The following is a 22,938-nucleotide window of genomic DNA, read 5'->3' as shown; positions in this document are numbered from 1 at the left end:
CATCTTTTTCACCAAGCATCATTTGCTGCCCATGGTAAAAAACAAAGTCTGAATTCAGGTTTTTTCCTCAGAAAATAATTAATCTACACATAAATGTATTCACAAGAGTGAATATAGGATGCCGGTAATTTTATCTGAATGAACTGACTCCAGTAGAAAAAAAACCTACAAAAATCTCCAGGCCACATCACCTTTCGACCTAAAAACTTGCTTACAAGACTTGAAAATTTTGGAGGGCAGCAAATCAACACAAATTGCAAGGTTGAAGTGGAGGTTTTCAAGAGTATTTCTAAAAGTTAGACTAATTTCTCCAGTACATGCATCACACATGAGTTACTGGATAAGGAAGTATCAGGCTTAAATGCAGAAACTGCTGCCCTTAAAACAGAGAATGCAACAAATGAAACTAGTCTGCATTAACAGTTCAGTAGCTATTTTGTGTATGAAAATGTTTGTAGCAGACATACAACGTTAAAATTGCTAAGCAAAAAAGGTCTAACATTTGTAGGCTTTTAAGGTGGCATTCTTTCTGAAGCATTGCCCTTTTGAGGCTGAGCAGCAAGAACAAGCACTGTGAAATGTAATTTTTGGTCTTTTTCTTCCCCAAAGATGCCATTGCCTTTCTCTGATAATATGCAACAGCAAGGTCCTTCTCTCTTATGTCTAATTTAGATGGGACTTAAGAATTTTAAAGATTTTGGAAAGGAAAGAGGATTGTACCCATTAAGGATCATGCAAGCTGTTGTGTTGCTTATGCATCTCATTAAATTTCCTTCTTTCCTTTTTTTACCCTCCCTTTCAGAATTAGGAAACAGTACAGACAGACCTTGAGAAAGAAAACAATGGGAAACTACATGAAATCAAAGACTGAACTGAAGAACATGAAGCATTAAAAGTAAAAGATTTCACCATGGACTGTGAAAGAAAAATAAGGAAAAAAGGGATGGGAATGAACAAGAAACAATGCACAGAGGGATCCTGCTGTTTAAGTACACCTCTGACAAAGAAGCAAGGCACTCTACAGAGAAGGAAAACAAAAAAGCAAAATATTTCAATAATATTCTGAATAGTCAGAATACTATTCAGTCACAACTGTAAAGATGTATAACAAAGAATAATGCTGATGAAAAAAGGCACAGGGCAAACAGGAAGTGAATAAAGAACCAAATATAAATGGAAAAACAGTAATTAAATTGCAGGTTTTCACCTAAGTTATTTAAAAAAAGAAAGCACAAAGAGGTTCCTTAAGGAATATAATGCCCATACTATAAAGGAAATTATGGAGCAGAAGAACATGTGAAGGTTAACACTGTAATCTTGGAATATACAAAGAATGCAAAATAAAAAATATACAAATATATGCAAAGAATGAATGTGGAGACCACCACAGAAGAGGCAGAAAATATGCATTGTGAGAAAACAGAGATTTGAGCTTCTGAAGCAGGGGGAGAGGGAATGATTATTTTTCACATACAGACATTTTCTATCTAGGATCAGAAAAATCTCGCTGGTCATTGATGCAGCACATTATCCAAATTAAAAAAAAGGGGGAAAAAAAGAGAGAAAGAGCTACTTAGAAGCATTCAAAATGAAAAAGTTTATGTAGAGAGACAATAATGATTACCTACAATCTGGAGATAAACTGGGTATTATGCAAGAAAAAGATTAAAGCAAACAGGCAGAAAGGGAAAAAATAAAGCTTCAGGCCACCTACACAAATTTCAAAAAGGCAGCTCAGCTGTGTGAATGAGGAAGGTTCCCTCAGGAGGAACAACAATTACTGAAAAAGCAAAAGCCACGCTTAAAAAAAGTAATCAAACAACCTGGTCACATTATTATTAGTCTATTATTTCAATTTATAATGGCTTTAAATATTAATGTAATATATCACATTAAATAAGGAATCAGTTTTAACTAAATTTTATTAAGTAGAATCTGTGTTTGGCCATTTAACTTGCATACAGAGGTTTTACTAAAAATAATTTCCTGCACACTATGTTGTTTCCAAAAAAAGGTATTGCATTTTTTCATGTTGAATTTGCTAGCTTTGCCCTTCCTCATTACATGCTGAGTTACAAAAATTTTTGTCTGATGTCAATAACACCAACTTAAACTAGTTGAAACTACAAACCTTCCTAGCCCACATTTAAGCTTTTTTAGCTCTGCTTTCTATTCTGATACCTCTAACAGTGATTTTTCCTCTCTATCAACAAGTCTTTGTCATCTCCAAATATGTTTTCCTTTAAAGACTATTAATAAAGTCAAGAAGTATTTTTCATCTACATAAAACTATTTTCTATATTTTATATTATTGTGCTTAGAAACAGATTGACATTTCACAGAAATTTGAAGCTCTAGAAGATACACCTACTTCCATAAGTTCATTTTCATTATTTATCTTACCTTCTGTTTTTTCACTTTCAGAGAGCTAAAAATATTTATTGTGTCCATCTTCTACAGGAAGCTACAAAATCTTACCTGTGACACTACTTGCTCTGGAAATAATTCACACTGCAAAGAGGGCTACAGAATACAGAAAAAGCTCAGCAAGAACATCCAAACATAAATTCATGTGCACCATAAACTGAGGTAAGTTAGAGTTCTACATGAACTATATTTAAAACACCTTGAGGCATTCAAAGTAAGAAATCTAGTCAACTATAAGACACTTGGATTTTTTTATATAATACCTGAGTATATTTTCAAGTATACATCTATTTTGGTTCATACATATAATCAGAGTGAATTTTTAGTTAAAAAAAAATCATTATCGTTTAAACAGCATCTAAAATGCGTTATCAATAAATATAGGAATTTAAAAATAAAATGCTATCAGGTCATTCTTCAGTTTCATACAGATTCTTTCTTATAGCTGAAAGACTCGTTGCTTCAGCTACAACATACAAATACAGTGTTCCTGTATTCTGTCTAATATGAAATTATGTTCATCCACTCATGCTTACTGAATTCATTCCACCGAATACGTCTCCAGATCCTACATGAGCTGTGTGAACGAAGTTTGTCGGCTCCCCAATCATGCTTCGATCAATCCGCCGTCGTCTTTTCTGAAAGGAAGGTTAAGAAAACATCTGAGATTCACTGAAAAGGCAAAACCAGCATGTGTCATAAAGGTAGAAGTTAACCATCTATAGGAAGGATATTGCATACACTGTAAGGTATTTTAACAGAGTAAAAAACCAGAGACCAAATTCTGAGGTTAACCGAAACACTAGTATTACTGTCCTTTTTACTTGGAGGATGTGTACCAGACAAGCACGGATATCACTCCCAGCATTTAGGCCAACAAAACATTTGTAAATAACCTTAATAAATTCCATTTATTAACTAGTATTTGCAATGTTTCATGCAGTAACTTCTGCCTATATTTGTATTTAAATCACAATGGGACAGATCAAATTTGAGTCATTCAGAACAAGAATTAAGGATCAAAGCTTGTTAGAATAGTCTATGAAACCACTAACATACAGAATTTCTTATTTGCATGCCCTGATGTCACTGTAATATACTTCATGGCAATGTCCAGAACAGTGCCTTGAGTTTGATCAGGGTTAGTCACAGACATATCTTTACTGAACTCTGAACCTATACACTCAAGATTGCTTTCAGTCTGCATGATTCTCGACTGTGAGCTGAAGGGGCGCAGTGCAGTAGAGTAAGGCAAAATGCCAGCTCAGGAACTCTTCTGATTCCTATACCATGCAACAGAAGGCAAGAATTGCTTAACCTCTGCTTCCCAATTTTCAGAGTCACAGCTTCATTTTTTAGTAATCTAATACCATGCAAATAAAAAAATTAGAGGCAATAAAGAATTTCCCTAATTAAGGCTGCTTTGGTTGGCTGCCTCCAGCTAAGCAATGCATCTAAAGGATAAAAACAAGAAAACCCTATCCTCATTTCTTAGACCAGAGCCAGGAGCTTAAACAGAGCAAATCATGCAGTGTGTAGTCACCATATGCCCATACTCTGAAAAATGCCTGCATTTGGAAAAAACCCACAGTTCCAGGATCTCAGTTCAAGCTATGTTGTACAAAGTAGAGCTTAACAGCAAAAACTTACTTGAGCTCATGTGAAACCTTCCCATTACCTTAAAGTTCACTTTGTCTTGTTTTTAATGATCTCTATTTCTAATTGGCTATGAGATTTTAAGACCACACAGATTCAAGGCATGAAGGTACATGTCCTGAGTGAACTAGCTACTATTTCAATAGCTACAGATGAATCTATGAATTCTCATAGCCCATAGCTTTGAGAATACATCATAGGATTTAGCCAGGAAGTACAAAACACCTTTAGTCCTGTTCTGCTCCTTTTTCCTATTACAAAAGGAGATTTCAGTAGATTTCAGTACCTTCTTGCATGCTATGAATAGCTGGGATGAGGAAGAACACATAAAATTCTGTGGGAACAGCTAAATACAATGATCTGATTTATGCTAAAACTAGTAGTGAATTCTCTAATTCCAAAGAATTTTGAAAAATCAATCAATTTATAAAATAAAATATTCCAGCTGTAAAAAAGTTGTACTTACACCATCCTCTACTATAATATGCTGTAATGTTGACACAGAAAGATGATCTAGACAGCTGTATGAAAATACACTGCTTTAATTAAAACACTTAAAATTATTTAATTCCTGCAGCAGTTGCCCCTCTCCCTCTTTTAAAAAAATAGCAGCCAAATGTATGTATCTACACAATACACCCATAATTTCTTCATTTTAATAGAGTTTTGATGCAGGGAAGAAATAGACAAACTCAAAGACTTTAGATTTTTCTTTATGAGTTTTTAAGACATTTTAACTTTTTTTTGTTGTTCAAAGTAATTTATTTTACTCCTTAACTTGTTAAGATCACTGGCATGCCAGTAACAAAGTGCTGGATCTTGTAAATGCTTCTCCACTAATCATCAGCTAGTCAACCAGTAACCACTAGTTAAACTGCACTGCCATCAAACCATGTCTCTTATCTTAAGTAAGTTCTTTATCAGAGGCCATCAGCCTGCTACCCCCTGACATGTGCCCACTGATGTGAGCTCCATGAAGCTGTGGAACAGTATTCAAATGCAGTGCCACAAAACAGTTCACTGTGAAAGCAAATAAAAAATTGATTTACTTTTCTTTTTTTTTTTTTCTGCAGGAGTACCCAGCTTGTATTTACATTACTGTTTCAGCTTGGATTCTGAGAACGCTTTTGAAGCAACTTTACCAGTTCTCACTTATCATGATTCATTGCAATTTCAGACTAATCTTGGAGTGTAAAAATTACACTTTTTTTTTAAATGAAGCTGAACTGGAAGACTAACTGATGCTCTCCCATTGCTAACAAGACATTTAAACCAATGAACCAGGTGAGCCAGACTGGAGTAGATCACAAGACATCTAATACACATAATGACTCCCCAACAGCAACTGTTCTGCTGTCCTACACAGCTGATCCTACTAGAATGTACTGTTCCTGTAGACATGGTCTCAGCCAGAACCAAAATGACCAATTAGAATGTGTAGGGAGACATGGGGAGCACTGTAAAAAATCACCTCTTTACAAGGAGTATAACACAGAAGAAAGCAGTAGGGGAACATGCCTGGAAAGGTTACAAAGCTTCTACAGAGGACACCGTAACTATTAGCTTTGCCAGGATTTCATTTTGAAATTACAGGCCTCGTATCTGTAAGAATACATGCATAACAATGTTTTATACACAGTAAGAATTAACACATGAGATTGATTTTTTCAGTATATTGAATTTGAAAGAAGCTGAGAAGCATCACATTCATCTTCTACTTAGGAAGAAACTAAACGTAGTAAATGCTCATTTCTCTCTACTATCTGTGGCTTTCCATGCTCTGTCCTTGTGCAGCTCACAACCTTCTTTCATGACTGATTTGTAGCTGTGAAGGACTGATTTTGTGTTCTGGGAGTTGAAAGTGCAGTGCTTGGGAAATGACCTCTCTCTTCTCCACAGCCATAGAAGCTGTGGCTGATCAGCTGAGATAATCACCATGACTTTCAGGAGGGGAAGACACATAAAATTCTTCATGTTAAAAGGAAATAAAAAATGCTGACAGGGTTCAGCAAAATTTAATCCCACTAGGCTTCACCCATACTTCAAACTGCTTGACATCATACCATAAATAATTACCCTTAGAATACATTTACACACCACTAATCTAGTAATAAGTAGTAATGAAATGTGACTAAAGGTCATCTATAAAACAAATAAATGTTTATGACACTAGTGCAAAGAACTTCAACATACACACCCCTGAGCATTTGTACCATCTAAAGCTTTGCTTTCAAGATGTTTCTGACTAAAGAAATAAATGCCCCAACCTAACTACAATGAGTCCTGTGTCCTCTATTTGCATTCCCTGTGGATTTTTTTCCTAGCAGGAGGGAAACAGAAAAAGGTCCATATTATAATTAGCTAACTTGACTGTTATCTTTCTTGACAGTTTAGATCAAGTTACTAAAACACTCAGTATCAGTGGACAATAAAAGTTTAAAATCTGTGTTAAAGTATTTTTTCCCCTCTGCCTTGTGCCACAGCACTTCCCCTTTTACTGGGATGGCAAGGGGTGACATGGAGCACAACAATGATGAGATGAGAGGAAAAGACCTGTAAAAGGATCCTGGAAGTGGAAAATGAAGTACCATCATTTAATGGCTTTACTCAGTTTGTTCCCTTGACAAAAAGCTGAAGAATTTGGATTGTGAAGTACATACCATACAATCTTTACACCATGAAAAGAAAAACTGATCTTGAAACTGAAGCAGAAGAGATGCAGGCTTGTGTATTAAATGTCTTCAGAGGAATGGAAATAGTGCGAAGACCCACCTAAGAAGCCTTGTTTTGAATGTGTACTAGATGCAGTGAAACAGGATCACATTTCAGTTACCATAGAAATGAAGTAAAAATTGATCTTTTCTATTCTTAATCTGCAAGTGACGCTTTGCACCCACACGTTAGCATTTCCTTCGAAATACCAAATTAGAAATCAGAAAGTCTCCAATAGTTGCATCATACCAAATATTTGAACCCTGCAAGTTTCTTGAAACTTTAAACAATTTTAAACTTTTGCCTAAAAATTTAAACTAATTATACCATGTATTCGACCTGCCCTTCAGCAAAGCCACAAACATTTCAATGAAATGCTGTTTTTCATAGTTCAAAAGACTACTTGTTGCAAGAAATTCAAAACTGTAATTTGTTTCTTTAAACATACTGATGGGTCCAGAAGTATGCAAAATTTTCTTTCTACTCCCCTGTATTTTTGGCTTTGGAAGTTATCTTTTTTCACTATCTCCAGATTTTGTCCAGAGGTCAGGCTGCGCTTCTTTAGCTCAAGCCCTTTCGTAAGTGATGGCAAGACTTCTGAATAAGGCAAGCTCTCTGCCTGTATGAAAAAGACAACTTTGGGAATTTTTTCTCCTTTCTGCAGTAATGCACCCCACTCTGCTCTTCATGAGTGGTCTTCTCAAAAACAAAACAAAAAAACAAAACAAAACAAAACAAAAAAACAACACCCACAAAAAAAAACAACAAAAAAACCACAAACAGAGTAACACCAAGGTCTCAAACATATATAAAAAATATTAAGTGATATCACTTAAATCTTGGGAGGCTGACAATTACTTTCCTGCTAGAAGTTGAAGATGCAAGTGAAGTCAACCTTTGTATGAAGTTTCATACAAAGATATTCCCAAGTCAAGTGCCAGCCTACATTTGCTAGGTATCAAAAGCAAAGGATTCTGTTAAGCTCCATAAGAGCAAGTTCTTCTAATTCTACACCATATTTGAGATGGCTGTGACAAACATATCAGAAATCCAAGTCGAAGTGAAATGTAACTGACAACAGCATTACAAATGATCCTATAAAACACAAGTCTGTGTGGATTTTACCTGCAGCAGGCAGTCCTCAAATGAAAGGGGTATTGCAGGTGCAGATGAGGAATGTGCATTAAAGTACATGGTGGAAACTGAAGAAATTCAGGATATAATATATAATTCAATATATTATTGCCATATTGTGAATACAAAATCTCCAAAAACAATGCTTCTTTATTAAAATTCACACATATGGCACCTTTCTCCTATTGCTTACCCATTTAATTTATCCCTTTACAAAACAAGAAAAAGTGCCAACTCTTTTTTCTACACAGAAATGTTATTTATCCAGCTGTATGATATTTATATCTGGCTATTTATATCTTAGGACCTCAGTAAACTAAACTGTAAAAAAACCAGGCAACAGAATACCCAATGTCCTCAATGTCTACATGAGTAACAAATCAGTGGCAGGGATAGGCTGCATTTTGCACCGCTCATTCAGAATAACAAAATTTGGTATTTATGTCACAAGTAGTAAATCCTTGTTTTAATCATTCTTCTCTAAAACTAACAGAGACAGTTACGTTTGTATTGAGGAGAACTTTAAAAAAATCAATACTTGTTAATATCATCAAGGTACCACAAGGGAAGGATAACTTTCCTACTGCCAACTTTTTAGCATTTACCCAAATGTTATGAGTGTTATTTTTAATAACTGCTTTATACATATGGTTTTTACTTATTTCACTTGCAGTAAAAATACATTGCACATAAAATATTTATGTACTACTTAAGTTATATTAATATATCATGCATCTAAAGACATTTTTCTGTCATTCCATATTTATCTGTGTCCCAAAAATACAGGGCAGAGTACAATACATTAGAAAGGAAACAACACGCTAATCTGATCTATCTAGTCTGATTTTGTGCAATGTGTTTCCAACCAGATCCAAATCAATATGAAGTATTCCATATATAAAATGCCAAGTGATGCACCTTCCTTTTTTTGATCAAGATTGTCTAGTCTTTCATTTGAACTATCTGTAGAAGAGGAACTTTTGTCCAAATTTGTCACAATTTCTCCTTATTCTTCAAGACATGATTATTTTTCACGACATATTATTTTGGCTTGATACATAATGAGAAAAAAACAAAACTATGTACCATGCTTTGGCATCTCAACTGATACAGAGTAAAAAAATCCAAGATTAATTTTCCAGTCTTGTATCAATTTCTTCTCTAGTATCAGAATATTAAAAAAATAAAATTAAAGGGAGTGGAGATTGTGTAGATCAAGGTATTAATAACACTCCACATTTGAGTGGATTATGGCAGGAACATCTGTGACTTCAGTGGGACCCATTCACCTGCCAGGCTTGCCTTCATGGAGTCAGCAATGCTTACTGTTGGCTGGCAGACTCAGCAACCTTGCCAAGCCAAAAAATAGATTTTCCCTTTCCTTAAGTGAATACTGCCATAAAACAGGCTTATCTCTCTTGGCAAATGCTAACTAAAGAACATTTAATTCCTCTCCAAAGCCTTATTCGAGATTTAATAAATTTACTAGCTAACTCCTCACACAGAAACTCTCCCTGGTGAGCAGAGAACTAAATGATCCATCTGCACACTATAGAGTTGCTTTGCAGAATGGGTTTCTGCGGTCAGAGAATAATCACTTAACATGTATTGCCTCCAAAAAGTTTTCTTTTTTAAAAGCAAAAATATGACTGTGTATTCATAAACACTAGAAAGTTACTAGAAAGCTTTTAATACTTGTCTCCACAAAATGAGGGTGAATTTTGACTGCTAACTCAGTCATTACAATGGCATGAAATACAATAAGAAACAATTCACTCTGTAATACTTCTTTCCAAGCTTGACTTTTAAGTAACAGTATGGTAGTTAGAACATAATGAAATATAATAACTTTTAACATCATCTCACCCTTTGTAACACTAGGGATCTAGTGCTAATACATCTTTCCATTCTAAACCAATCCAAATCCCAAACTATCCTAAAGCAAAATAAATCCCAGTAGAGCCACCACAACTGCTATTCTTATGATAAACAGGGCAAATGCAAAGAAGGAATATGCTCCTGGTTTTCCTCTGTATCTACATGCTACATTTGTTTTCACTATATTTTGTTTTCACACTATATGGGTGCACTATCAAGACACTGATAATACAGATACAATATGGATTTTTTAAAAAATTAAATAAGAGCTATCAAACTATAGGGTTTCATATCTATTGTGTTGGATTTCTCAGAAATAACCCTCAAACAGCAAGCCTTTTTTGGAGAACTTCTGCTACCACTTATTCTAGTGATAATTTCATGATTACCCAATGTAAAAAACAAACTCTTAATCTGCAAATTCACTTTGGGTTCTTTTTACCAATCAAGATAAGTGTCCCTGAGGACATTTCAACGATAGAACTGTTGAAACAGAGTAATTTGCTAGATTTGCATTCAAAAACTCAACTGAAACTTCAAAAGCAGTTGCAGGCCAAAGATTAAAAGAAATCCCAAGACAGAAATCTAAGGGAAGGATTTAATCAAAGTCAAGATAGTCAACCATTTCAAGTTGGAGGATTTGGATGGTTAGAGGAGAAACTGAAACCCTTCCCATTATTTTCCTTCTTTGACCTTTCATACTTTTTGTATCTGCTCTGAAAAAATACCAGCAGCAAGATTCCCTCTGCTGTGGCACCCATTTGATCCTCCAGACATTAACACACAGGAAGGGCTAGGTACTTGCTCAGAATAGGAAGTATCAGATCACCCTGTAGAGGTAGTTTTCTGTCCTCCCACACACATGCTGTTCTGTTTCCAAAATAGTCTCATACACAGAACGTCTGAATGTGTCTCAAGACAAGCTGTGGTCTGAGTGATGTGTCTCAGGTCCCAGTAGTGACCCATCAAAATTGCCTAAAAAAGGTTGTAGCATCTTGCATCAAACTCTACATAAGGGGGCTGTAGAAGCAAAGATATCCCTTGCATTTGTTTTTGTACATTGTGTGTTTAAGATGCATTTCTCCACACTTTCCACCCTAATTAGGTAGATTCATGTTAAAACCAACAAAAAGCATGTATACAAGTGAAGCTGGAAAGCTAACACCCATCTCTACCAACTAGATTGTTAGGTAGCAATCTAACCCTGTGAAACCAATGGCTGGATGTACATCATAAAGTCGGTGTGATATTTTTGAAGAAGAAAGGTTGCACGTTCCCTAAACATTTCTCTGAATATTGTGGTAGTCTCATTTTTTCAGCTGTTTTAAATCTGAGGTTACACTGCAGTCCATCATTTATACAATCTCCAAGTACTACATAAAAGTTGATGAAAGAGACATCATACAGAGTAATATTAAAATTCCAGTCAGCACTAGCATATGTTTAACATTTCAGTGTTTAATTCAATTTTTGAACCATAAAGTGACAATGACCATTTGATGAAGTGTAGCCCACATACTCTCTCAATAAGCCAGAGTAGACCTATGGGTTTCAAATGCCTCACGTCAAAACATCTCCCACACAGAAGAAACACAGAGATGCACAACTAAGGTAACATGCAAGATAAATTGAAATGCTAGACACTGTCTCCAAACCACTGAATTTCGTGACAGATTTATTCTAAAGCAGTAACATCTGATATCTAAGCCCAGCATAACAATGTTCTAATCAATGCTGTGATCTTTATTAACAAGATACCAAAGGTGCTGCCCTCACTAAAACACATTTTTTCTCAGTCTCCTACTTGGGCAGTTTTTAGCAGATCGTTTAAAGACTCCTGACTGATTAAGGATCTTGCAAACTGTGGCTTCATCTGAACAGAAGCAGGAGGAAACTGGCACAAGCTTTCAAGCCAGCTCTTAAGCAACACGTCTCCAGCACACTCAGCTTTCATTAAGTTTCCAAAAGTTCATGATGCTTCATGATTTCTGTAGCCAAAGGAGTTAGGAAATTGAGACCAGATACTGAAAAGAGCTAAGTTTTTTAATAATGTGAGAGGTTACAACTAGCATCTAATAAACCGATTATCAAGTGTACACTGGATTTAGCTTTTACAGCAAAATCACCTGGCATGTACTGACTGACTCAAGTGGAAAAAAAAGAATGATGAAATCTGATTGTCTGAGCTCCTCAGCAAAACAACTAACAGTTCCATTCATGTATATAAAAAAAATCGAAATTAAAGGAAAAATACAATAATCCAAAATGTCAGCAAAGACGGCATCAATCAAATCTTCCAGGTTGATTTTAAGTTTCAACTTCTTATCAAATTAATCTATTTCATAACTTTATACATCAAAAAGGATTGCATAATTATCTCAAACAGCTCCTCTTTTTTTTTTTTTTTTTTGCAAATTCGCCACTTTCTTGCATCTTTTGAAGTATAAGCTTTTTGGTTTGTTTACACAATATTCTATTATATTATGATGATGTTAGTCATCATATGATAAAACTGGCAATTGTAGCCTATGTTTTCTACATAAACAGGAAAAAAATGCCAGATTAAGTCAAATGACTCTGAAAGACAATAGGTCTTTTAAGAAATGTGTTTAGCTCACACATCAAAGGGAACTTGTTCCATTGCAGATGCTTAAACCACCTTTAAGTTACACAGTAAATCCAAATCTATTCCTTAGCATTAGCTAGAAAGCACTGTCCTTTTCAAAAAACACATTAGTAAAATTTTAAGATGCAAATTTTAACATTTGCAACTTTCAACTTGGCTGTCATTCTGTCCACAAATTTACTTATCCTTCTAATAGTTTTATTTTTATTACTTTGGGTGGTTTAATGTCTCATAAACATAATTTTTTAAAAAGGTATTAAAAAACCCCAGTAATCTAAAAGAATCATACTGATTTTCTGCAACAGTAACTACACTGCTTTAATGTCTTTAGACTGTCAAGTCTGACTGAAGATTAACAGATAATCAATTAAGGGACAGTAGAGCATGATGAAAGCAACAAATTATAGATTCAGAGAACAATCTGGATTGGAAGAGACCTTAAAGACCATCCTCTGCCCCCAAGTTCCAACCCCCCCTCCCAACACCATCCACCAGAATACACTGCTCCAAGTCCCTGCCAGGGATGTGGCAGCAGTAAATTCCCTGTGCAACTTGTTCCAGCGCCTCACTATCCACACAGTAATTAATTTCTTCCTGATATCCAATCTAATTCTACCTTCTTTCATTTAAAAGCCATTCCCCCGTGTCCTACCACTAGCTGCCCTTGCAAAACATCCCTTTCCAGCCTTTTTAGGCACCCTTGTCTGTGATACCAGCTTTAGTTTCTCAGCAAAAATCAGAACTTAACATATTAACTCTACCCTTACAGCTGAGTAACTTCCAATAGTTTAGCTGTTCCTTGGATCAAGTGGTCATTATCAACCTGCACAGATGAAAATAAAGTTAATCACTGAAACTTCAGTCAATCCAGATCTACAACATGGATAAGGGACAAAAACTCTGCTGTACAAGACATTGGAAGAGAGACTGAAATACTGGATTTGTTCATCTGTAGGAAAAGAGATATCTCCTTGTGGTCTTACTGTTCTTCCATTACCTATACAGTAGGGAACAGAAGACAGACAGCCTTGAAGGTGCACAGTGGCAGTTTGAGAAGCCACAGCCCGAAGTTACAACATAGAAAACACCAATTAAACATATAAATACAATGAACAGTTATGTAGGTGGTCAAACACTGGACCAAAAAACCCAGTGAATTTGCATGTCCATCCTTTGAGATCCCCAGAACACAGCTGGTCCTGATCCTGCAAAAGTCAAGTCTAGCTGGTTCTGCTTTGAGCAGCTGCATTGCACCAGATGGCATCCAGAGGTGTCTTGTCATCTAGACTACTTTACAAGCTTCTAGCTTCAGATGGTGATGAAGAGCAGGGTGCAACTGGCCTTCCTGCATATTCTCCTCTGTAACCCAAAATTATAGCAACATAAAACAGAGATTAAACAAATGATTTAAGGACTCAGCACAGTACAAACTTTCTGGAAACTTCTAATAGCTTCTTATAAAAATCAAATCCCAAGGTCTTGATAAGAGCATGCCATAAACTGTGTCATGTTGAGCTTTCTTTCCATTTGCTTACTGACCTTTCTCAACAAGAACACAGGAAATACTTGAAAGGTCATCTGGCATGATGAGAACTGTAGTCCTCTAGAGGATGCAGCCAGGATTACAACATGTAGCCCCTCCTGCTGAGTCAAATGAATGTCTCCTTACCCCCCCAGATACAACACAAACAAAAGCCTTGGGTGTGCTTAAGAACACTGAGCATTGAAACTGTTTTGTTAAGAAATTATCTTCCATGCGGTAATAAGACTTCCTAGAGTTAGCTGACTAATTTAAAGAGGTTTGTTATGTCCTGTGTGTGCAAGTGTCTGAACACATACGCATCTCAGTGGAAGCACACATGTTGCATAAGGTACATTACATGAAAGTCTTCTCTACTCCTTTGTACACTCTACATAATCTTCTACAACACAATGATATGCACATACCAAATTCCACTGCAGAAAACCAAAAGAACAAAAAATAAACTGAAATATTACCTCCAAACAGGTAATAGCCACTGTCAGACACAGGATCCTCATGCTCACTATTACAAAACCAATCCCTTAGTAAGCCTAACACTTTCTCTGGACCATCCACTGCATTGAAGGTAATACCCCTAAAGGCACTGCCGTATGTTCTCACAAGCCTGCACACTGTGATTCACCTTTAACTATGGCAATAAATCAGTGGTATTTTCAGAAAATCTCTTTATGCAACTCACTGTAATTCCCTTACTGGGAAACAATGGATTTTCATGTGTTATGGCACTATTTATTTTTTAGCAGTAGGATTAATGAGTGGAAGATCTAGTACTTTTGCTGTAAGCAAAGACAAAGTCACAATATTTAATAGCAATATCCTCAGGGATCAACAAACACACAGATAGTGATTTCATGAGTTTTTAAACACCTCCGTGAGTATCATCTTAGAAACTTGGCATTAGTTTTCCTGGATAGTAGCAGCTTCTTGTTGGTATGTGTATGTGAATATACACATGTATATATGCAAAAAAAAAAAAAAACCTGAATATTTTCCTGGTTTTCTAATGACATACTGTACAAATTACTTCTCAGTGAAGTTTTATCAAAATGAACTTGCTCTAAATGTAGATAGGTTTTTTTTTTTTTTTTTTTGCTTAAATCCCTTTTTAAGGGAAGTAATCCCATTACAGCTTTGTGTGTCTCAGTCTGAGACACACTTCTAACAGCTGACCTCTCTGGAGATCTCCCATTGGCATTTCCTTGCTAAGTTATTTGTCAACTGAGTAACCTCAGCATTGTCTCAGCATTGTCCCTCCCCTCTTACTCTAAAGGCATACTGAAGAGTTACATCCTCAGCATGAGTGCTATCACATGGCCTTGGATACCCTCATCTGTAGTAGGGGAGAAGAACTTCTCCCCTAAGCATGAAATCACAGATTTCCTTTAGTGGCAATCCCATTTCTTGCTCTTGTGAGGACTTCTGCAAAGGTCCCAAATTTGACTGTCAGTCTGTTCATCCAGCTCATTTTAGGCAAATAATTTTGAAAAAAATGCATCCCAAAATACATTATAATGTGACAGTCTGTCTTTGCTTGTCCTTGAGGCATCAAAGCAAAAAGGATTTAGAACCTACACAAGGGAAACAGGAAGAGCCTCCCATGTTCTTCCCATACTATGGGAAACAGTCAAATATTTGAAAGGTGATCTCACTAGTGGACGTAGAAATGGTGACACTATACACAAAATTATTAAAATACAATACAACAAGCAGCCAAGACAATTTAGCAAGGGATGGCCCAGTAGGTATTTTAGAGATGCTTACACATCAAGCCCACACACACTATGGCTAGAAGCATCTCTGGAAGAGCAGTCTACCACCAAGTCTTAAGGAACGTTCAAATCAGCAGCTGTGCCTAGACTTAGATTAGCTTTCTGCTCAGCCTTTGACATATTCGGAATAGTAACTAACACAAATGCCTATGCCCAACGTGTGGCAAATATCCCCAAATGACAAAAAGGAAGTTGTTCAGGAGCTTATTACCAAGTTCCAACAGAAGCATCGCAGCAAAGGAGGAGCAACACAGTGTGCCACTGAAAATCTTTGAGTTCAAAAGACAGACAATAAAGACAAAAGGACATTGTGTAGGAAAACAAGTCAAGCACTGTAAGCCTACATATTTTATTACAACAAGGAACATAAAAAGGAAGCCCTTTCAAGAAGTGTCCTGCTTTCCTTGGCAAAACAAAGGAATCTCTACTGCCTTGTCCAGTGTCCCATAAAAAGGAAAACACCAGTTCCAAACATGCATAGACCCCTTTGTGTAGTCTTGCTGAGGCATGCCACAATTCCACAGGTCTTGAGCGTAAACAATCACTACTAATTCAATTTCATCATGTAAGGAAGAACCCCATATTCCTAACTTACTTGTCCCATTCTACTCCTCTAAATTCAGTGTTGTTGAAAAGATGTATTCAGGAGCAGTAGCAGAAAGAGCTTCTTACTATTCCAACAGCTGCACTGCAGAAATTTTTTTAAGTCAGGTACATCCATTAGTCATAATTTACCGCTACACTCACAAGTAGTATCAACAACATCACACCATCATTTCTAGAGGTAGTGTTGGCTGTTCTTACTGTTCAGAGGAGCCCTCCTACTTACTAAACCATTTCTATGGCAGCCTATCCTTCCTTATCTTGCAGGTTTTCTGCACCAAGTTATCCATGATAAATCCATTCCTGCAAAAGCAGATTTTCTATTATTGTCTATGTCTCCTATCTGCAAAATTTTTGATAGCATTACATACAATTCTTTAGCCTAATACTGGCAATCCTGAATTTGCATTCACTGTAGAAATCCGGGAAATTTACAGTGTGTCTTTTCTCAGCGTGTAAAATCTGGTGATCTTACCAGAGTAAAACCAAATATTGGAGCTTCTTATAACAGGAAAGCATGGTTCTTTGACAACTGAACAGGAAGCTTTGGCATTGCAACACTGAGCATGAAGATATTTAAGATTCCTCCAGGTTCATGCATTTTTGGCAACTTCAGGGACACTGTTTCCCGGTTCCACAAATGTAGTCAGCTTCTACCAAAACCAAGATACACTCAACATCAGCTTTTGGCTATAGATTTGCAGTGACTGGCAGTCAAAGTCAGAATGAAGAGTAAAAAGAACAATGAACATACAGAGTAAAATCAGGTCTTTTGAAGAGCTGCTGGCTTGGAATTTTAAAAAGGCTGCATAATAATAACAGTACATTATTTATAGTAAGCATTTTTCATTTTACTCTTCAGCAAATGGAATCATGTGATATCTAAAAAGACAGAACATAACTCCATCTTCCTAACAACTAGAACTATGAATACAGAATTGAATAGTAATTTTTGGTAGGAAGATAGATATTGTTTCTAACTTAAAGAAAAACGCCAACAACCAAGATAAAATATTACCACCACCACCATTCTGTGTTTCATAACCTGAAACAGGACAGGTACCCTTTACTAATACCCAGGTTTTCAGTGGACTATGGTACCTATGCCAATTAAAAAAAAAAAAAGCTTTGAACCACTGGCTTGGCAGCATGACAACTGCCAAATCTCAACCATTTTCTATTATTTTAAGAGTTCCCTATGCCACACTGTCATCAGGCTATACCACCCAGAAGCATACTTCCATGATCAAGGCACAAAATTTGCAAGAATTGAATTTTCTTCCCAGATTTTCTGCATGATTTCTATGCCTAAACCTTGCTTCACTATCTCACCAGGTTTCCCTGGACATCTGTCAATGTCCTTGAACAGAAGCATTAGAGTAGCCACCTACAACTGCTGTCATGTATAGACATTGACATATGCTTCTCAATTGTGTTAGTTTTAGACTATGGAGAGATGTATACTACATCAAAATAATTCAGGACAAGAAGTGACTCTGGTCACTTTTCTCTATAACATCATTACAGACAATTTTAAACATAATTTCTTAAGCTTTGAAGTTCATTTTAGCACATACTGAAAATGCAAATAGATTTTGAGTACAATTTATGAATCCAGTATTTGTCAAAACTCAAAGGAAAACATTCTCCACTAAAACCACCACAGAGACGTTTACTTTCCAGCTGCAAAGCTAAAAAAAAAAAAAAAAAATCAGGATTCAGCATTATCATGACACTCAACACACCTTCTTAGGGACTACTACATAAAAACACTGAGAAATTCAAACCTTTCTGCCCTTTCCAATTATTTCCCAGCAAGGTTTACTTTCAGACCACTCTTTGGTTTCAAAAATTTTATAGTTACAGTTCATTTTCCTTTAAGAAATGAAACCACATTAAATTGCTTGTGGCTGTTTATCTGGGGTAATAGTCAAAGCACAGTCCACATATCCTACTGTATTTCTTGTCTTAGGCATTATAAAAATAAGTGTCTGCTATGTTTGGTCATAAAAAATACTTTGTCAGTAATACTCACCCCTGCAATGTATACAGAGCCAACATTGCTAAGAACCTAAGCTGAATTCATGCCCTTCTTGGGCATGACCAAATTATTTACTAAATTCCAGGGAGCTGAAGCCAGGGGATTGTTCACAGTAAGCTTACTGTACCAGTGTGGGAAAAAGATTCAGCGTGACTCTGAACACAGTGGGAGCTTGCAGAGCTGGCAACTTCAAGTTCAAAAGTGATTCCTTGTCAGAGTCAATCACTTGATGTACATTTTATTGATCAAAAACAACTCTAAGGTAAAACAGGTTTGACAGTCTGAGCTGTCTCAGAGCATGCCTCAAAGGGAAAATTTCGCTGGTCATTTACACAAAAGTTACAAACACACCAATACCAACTAAAATCTCACTCCCTTTATAATTTTTCTTTCCTTTTCACTGGGGAATAATGTGAGCTGACTAATTCTAGAACACTAAATTACATAAATTGTTATGTAATGTAAGGTATTGTAGGGTACCTGGTCATTTCTCCTATCAGAAAGATAGATCAGACTGGTGTAAGCTCTTCTGTTTTCTCTTACTAAACAAAGTGAACATTATTTACACAGGTGTCTAGTTTAGAGGCACTGAGAAACAGACAAAGATATTGCAAAACATGATCTTGGTGATATGAAACATGCTACTAGTATACAAGGAGAATAATTTCACTGACTCAGGGGATGATCAAGACACCCTCACATTTGTAAGCATTACAGCATTTGTTTTGCAGCACTTATGTCAGGTGAATATTGGTCCCTTCAGAAACCCTTCCTGTTTTATAATCTCATTAGATACAAAAAAGCTGTTTAAAATGAACATCTAGTAAGTTAAAAAAACAAACAAACAAACCTGAACCAAACCCATGTAATCCAGAATTTGCATCATCCATTTTAAAATCTAGCTAGAATAAATTTTTGCCTTAGCACCCAAGATGAGCTGCCTTCAAAGAAAACCATGATGTTTATACACATGCCCCATAGAATAAGCATCCTACTACTAATAAGCATCCAAGAGTATCTTGGCAGTCAGCAGGATCCCAGGGAAGCACCAGGGAAAATACTCTGGCAGTCAGATTTTGCTTCAGCAGATTATCCCAAAACATACAAAAAAGAACCCAAAGCAAACAAAAAAACCCCACCAACAAAGCAACAACAAGAAAACCCCAACAACAGAAAAAACAAAAAAAACCACCACTACCACCAACAAAACCCCAGCCAAAACTCCCCCAAAAACCAACAAAAAACCCCAACCGTGACCCAAAAAAAAAAAAAAAAAAAAAAAAAAAAAAAAAAAAAAAAAAAAATTCAACTAAACAGCAAAATCCAACCCATCATACAACAAATATTTTCACAAATCAGAAAAAATGTCTTTACTATGTAGAAGAACCTGAAGTTTACAACCTGTAGAAATCACCACAGCATTCAGCTCTTTAACCACTAAATCAGCTAACACACATCTATCTTCATGCCTCAGTCAATTTTTTGTCAGGTTTTAATCTAGGTGTGTATGCATGAAAAAGTGTGAACTTCCTTTTCATTGTCTTCTCTGTGCAGGAACATTAATCTCCTTTAATAATGGAAAGGTTGGCATTTTATTCCTGAATTTAAAAGAGCAGCTGAATCTCAGTGATGTGAGAAGCATGGCACATGTTTTGTTTCTTTAGGGGCAGGACCATGCAAAGACGCCTCAACTGCAACATTTTTAGTTTTCCATCAGTTTAATCCATGCTTTCATCATGACCACATCTTTTAAAGGTTTTAAAATAGTTTTAAAAAGCAGTAATTAAGTAGCTCACACACAAATCTTGTTTCTTTATTCCCTGAACTACATACATTGAAGCTTTCTTCCTTCCTCCCCTAAATTTTCCTTTCTTTGCATTATGAACTCAAAAGTAATTTCATTTTCAAAGTTTAGTTCCAATGTTAAAAAGAGAAGACATTCACTTGATATTCCTCCATGGAGAGTAAAAGGCCTGTAAGCTCTTTTGCCTGCTACTCTGTGGATCAGCATGTCTATTCTTGTATTGGCATTTTTCCACTCTTCGCAAGTTCAGTAATGCCAAGCTGCTGCCACAAATGCAAGCAATCCAGTACGTTGCATACGGGCACATGCATGTATGTGCATGTGCGTTTACATATCCTAGCAGATTCCTTTGGAATTGTGCCTGGCAGGATTTATTCTCCCATTTTAAAAGGAATCCATAATTTGACCACCATCTGAGAGCCTAGGAATTAAACGCGGTTTTAGTAACTGCAGTACAACAAGCTGTATTTAAAGTAATATTTGTTCCAAACAGAGTTAAATAGGACATGTCCTATATAGATTTCACTCTCATCTTCAAGAAAGACGAGATGCCACCTACATTTAGAATATACATCATAAGAATAATTTTCTTCCGTAAGTAATACACTCTGTTGATACAGAGCTGCAATTCCCAGATGAACATAGGCATATGTGCTTTTTTTAGGCAATTTAATCCCTGAAAGCATCAGCTTTTCAGTTCGCAAAATTAAAAATAAGTACCCTAAAAGATAAGTTTTATGCAAATATACATACTGAGAAGACTAGTAACTACATTTTATGCAGCTGTTTTTCTTAAATTGATTTGCCCCCTCTAAAGGGGGAAAATATGCCTTAAGTTTTAGCTTTCATAGTTTTAAGATTCTGTGCTGCCTAGGTGTGTAGCTCTGAGCTACCTATTAACAGAGTACATAGACAAAACAGTCCTTTTCCAGCTTGAGACCAAGGAAAACTGTTACAAGTTTCAGTCCCAAAAAGCTTAAGAGTGGACTGAAGAAAGAAAAGAAGAAAGATGGGACTTCATAACCTGCAGGTGTAATTGGACAATTAACTCCAACATCCAAATGGACCAAAACTTATAAAAGTGTGAGACCTTGTGACTAGTTGTCTATTTTGTGACCATTTTGGGTCCATCTTGGGTGTAGCCCTGGCTGGGCTCTTGTGCTGCCCAAGGTATATCCATTAAGGCCTTTCAATAAATACCGACTTTATTCCTTTAGCTCTGTCTAGTCTCTGTTCCAGGCCAGCCTCCCAAGACATCAGTTCCACCTCTAAAATTCTAAAATTCTGGTGTAATCTCCAAATAACATCTTTTCATAAATCCTATTTGGAAGTATTTTCTTCCATTTTATTCAAATTAGATTCATTTTCCACTATGTCATCCTGTATGTCCCAATTTTTCTGTTCTTTCCTAATTTAAGGTCACAGGTTCTGAAGCCACTGATGGACCACCATGCAGCTCTCCAAATAACTTGCCTGACATTTTCCAGCTGTAAAACAAGAATTGCAATGTTGAACCTTCAAATGAGTCAAGCCTGAACTGCAAGAAAACAGAACTCGGCACCCGTGACAGAACTGGAGAGTTTCAGCGAAGGCAAGACTTGAACCTACTTGGAGCTGTCTGAGGCCAGAATAAAAGGAATGCTGAATTTCCAGAGCATTTACCTACACTCAGCAGTCATGACACACTGCCCATGGGAAGTATTTTTACTTTTTAAGTAAGTACAATACTTTCAAAGGCCACAACTTCTTTAAACAAACTTGAAGTACAAAGCTTTGTGTTACACCATATCCCACTCAGACAGGTGGATGTAAACCAGAGGGAATGCAGACGCTGATAAGCAACAAGCAACAACTATTTCCTCCTGTGCACTGTGATAAGATGAGCTCTCTATGTCTGGTCCAGAGATTGAAAACTCCAGGTGGCTGAACAGTAGAGCATGAAATGCCATCCTTTGTCAGCAAAGAAAGGCTGGTCGGGGCAAACTTAAAAAGTCAAATCACAATTTGGGCTCAATTAAATTTCTCATTCTCTGGAGATATAGCAGCTACATACCAACTTGAAACCATCTTGAGCTGATGAGAAACACATAAACCACAATGTGCCAAAGATAAGCCAAAATTAAAAGTCTGATTTGAGAGCATCCCAATACCAAAACTTATGAACTGTGAACTAGGTAGTCCTTTATGATACACTATCAAGCAGAACATCAAGGGTGGTTATGTTCACCCTGAAAAAGTTAAACCACAAGCCAGAGAAAAGAAATTAAGACCCTGTCCACGTAAAGACAACATATTATAAACCCAGACTATTTTCTATGCTTGAACAAGCTGAAATTTCAATTGCAATAAGAGAGATAATGTAGTCTAAACTATTTAAAAAACATCATGTGAGCCTTATCCCTTTTAATGTCAAGTCACTTTCAGAGCATGACATATTAAAAAATCACTCAGTGTTACACATTCATTTGAGAGAGTAAACACAAAGAGAGATGGTATCTTTCCTTGGCTACAGTTCACTACAGCTCTCTTGAAGATAAACCCAAGTAACTAAAAAAACTCTCTAAAATTATTTGAAAAAAAAAAATACCCAATGGGTTCAGAGAGTCATTACTTCCCTGAATCTGCAACCCAGTGCAGTTGACAGCTTCAGCTTTTCTGTCCTGCCTCCACTCTTTTATTCTCCCCACTCTGCCTCCTGTGGCAGGATAGTTACCCAGAATTACAGCAGTCAGCATTTTAGAGTGA

The 22,938-nt window shown here is 36.4% G+C and overlaps 1 protein-coding gene across 4 annotated transcripts in view; it reads right to left on the bottom strand.

Moving 5' to 3' along the window:
- The window catches only part of CDC42SE2 (CDC42 small effector 2), an 85,254-nt gene that overhangs the window by 4,601 nt on the left and 57,715 nt on the right, over positions 1–22,938 (bottom strand). For all 4 annotated transcript variants that reach the window (XM_054003571.1, XM_054003574.1, XM_054003572.1 and 1 more), the window contains one exon: positions 2,964–3,065. In XM_054003571.1, the coding sequence (XP_053859546.1) occupies positions 2,964–3,065 (102 nt within the window). The remainder of the gene's footprint in view (positions 1–2,963; positions 3,066–22,938) is intronic.

The sequence above is a fragment of the Vidua macroura genome, chromosome Z, assembly GCF_024509145.1.
Source record: "Vidua macroura isolate BioBank_ID:100142 chromosome Z, ASM2450914v1, whole genome shotgun sequence".
Taxonomy (NCBI): Eukaryota; Metazoa; Chordata; class Aves; order Passeriformes; family Viduidae; genus Vidua; species Vidua macroura.
Note: the sequence above shows the minus strand (reverse complement) of the source record. Positions and strands in the feature narration are given on the sequence as shown.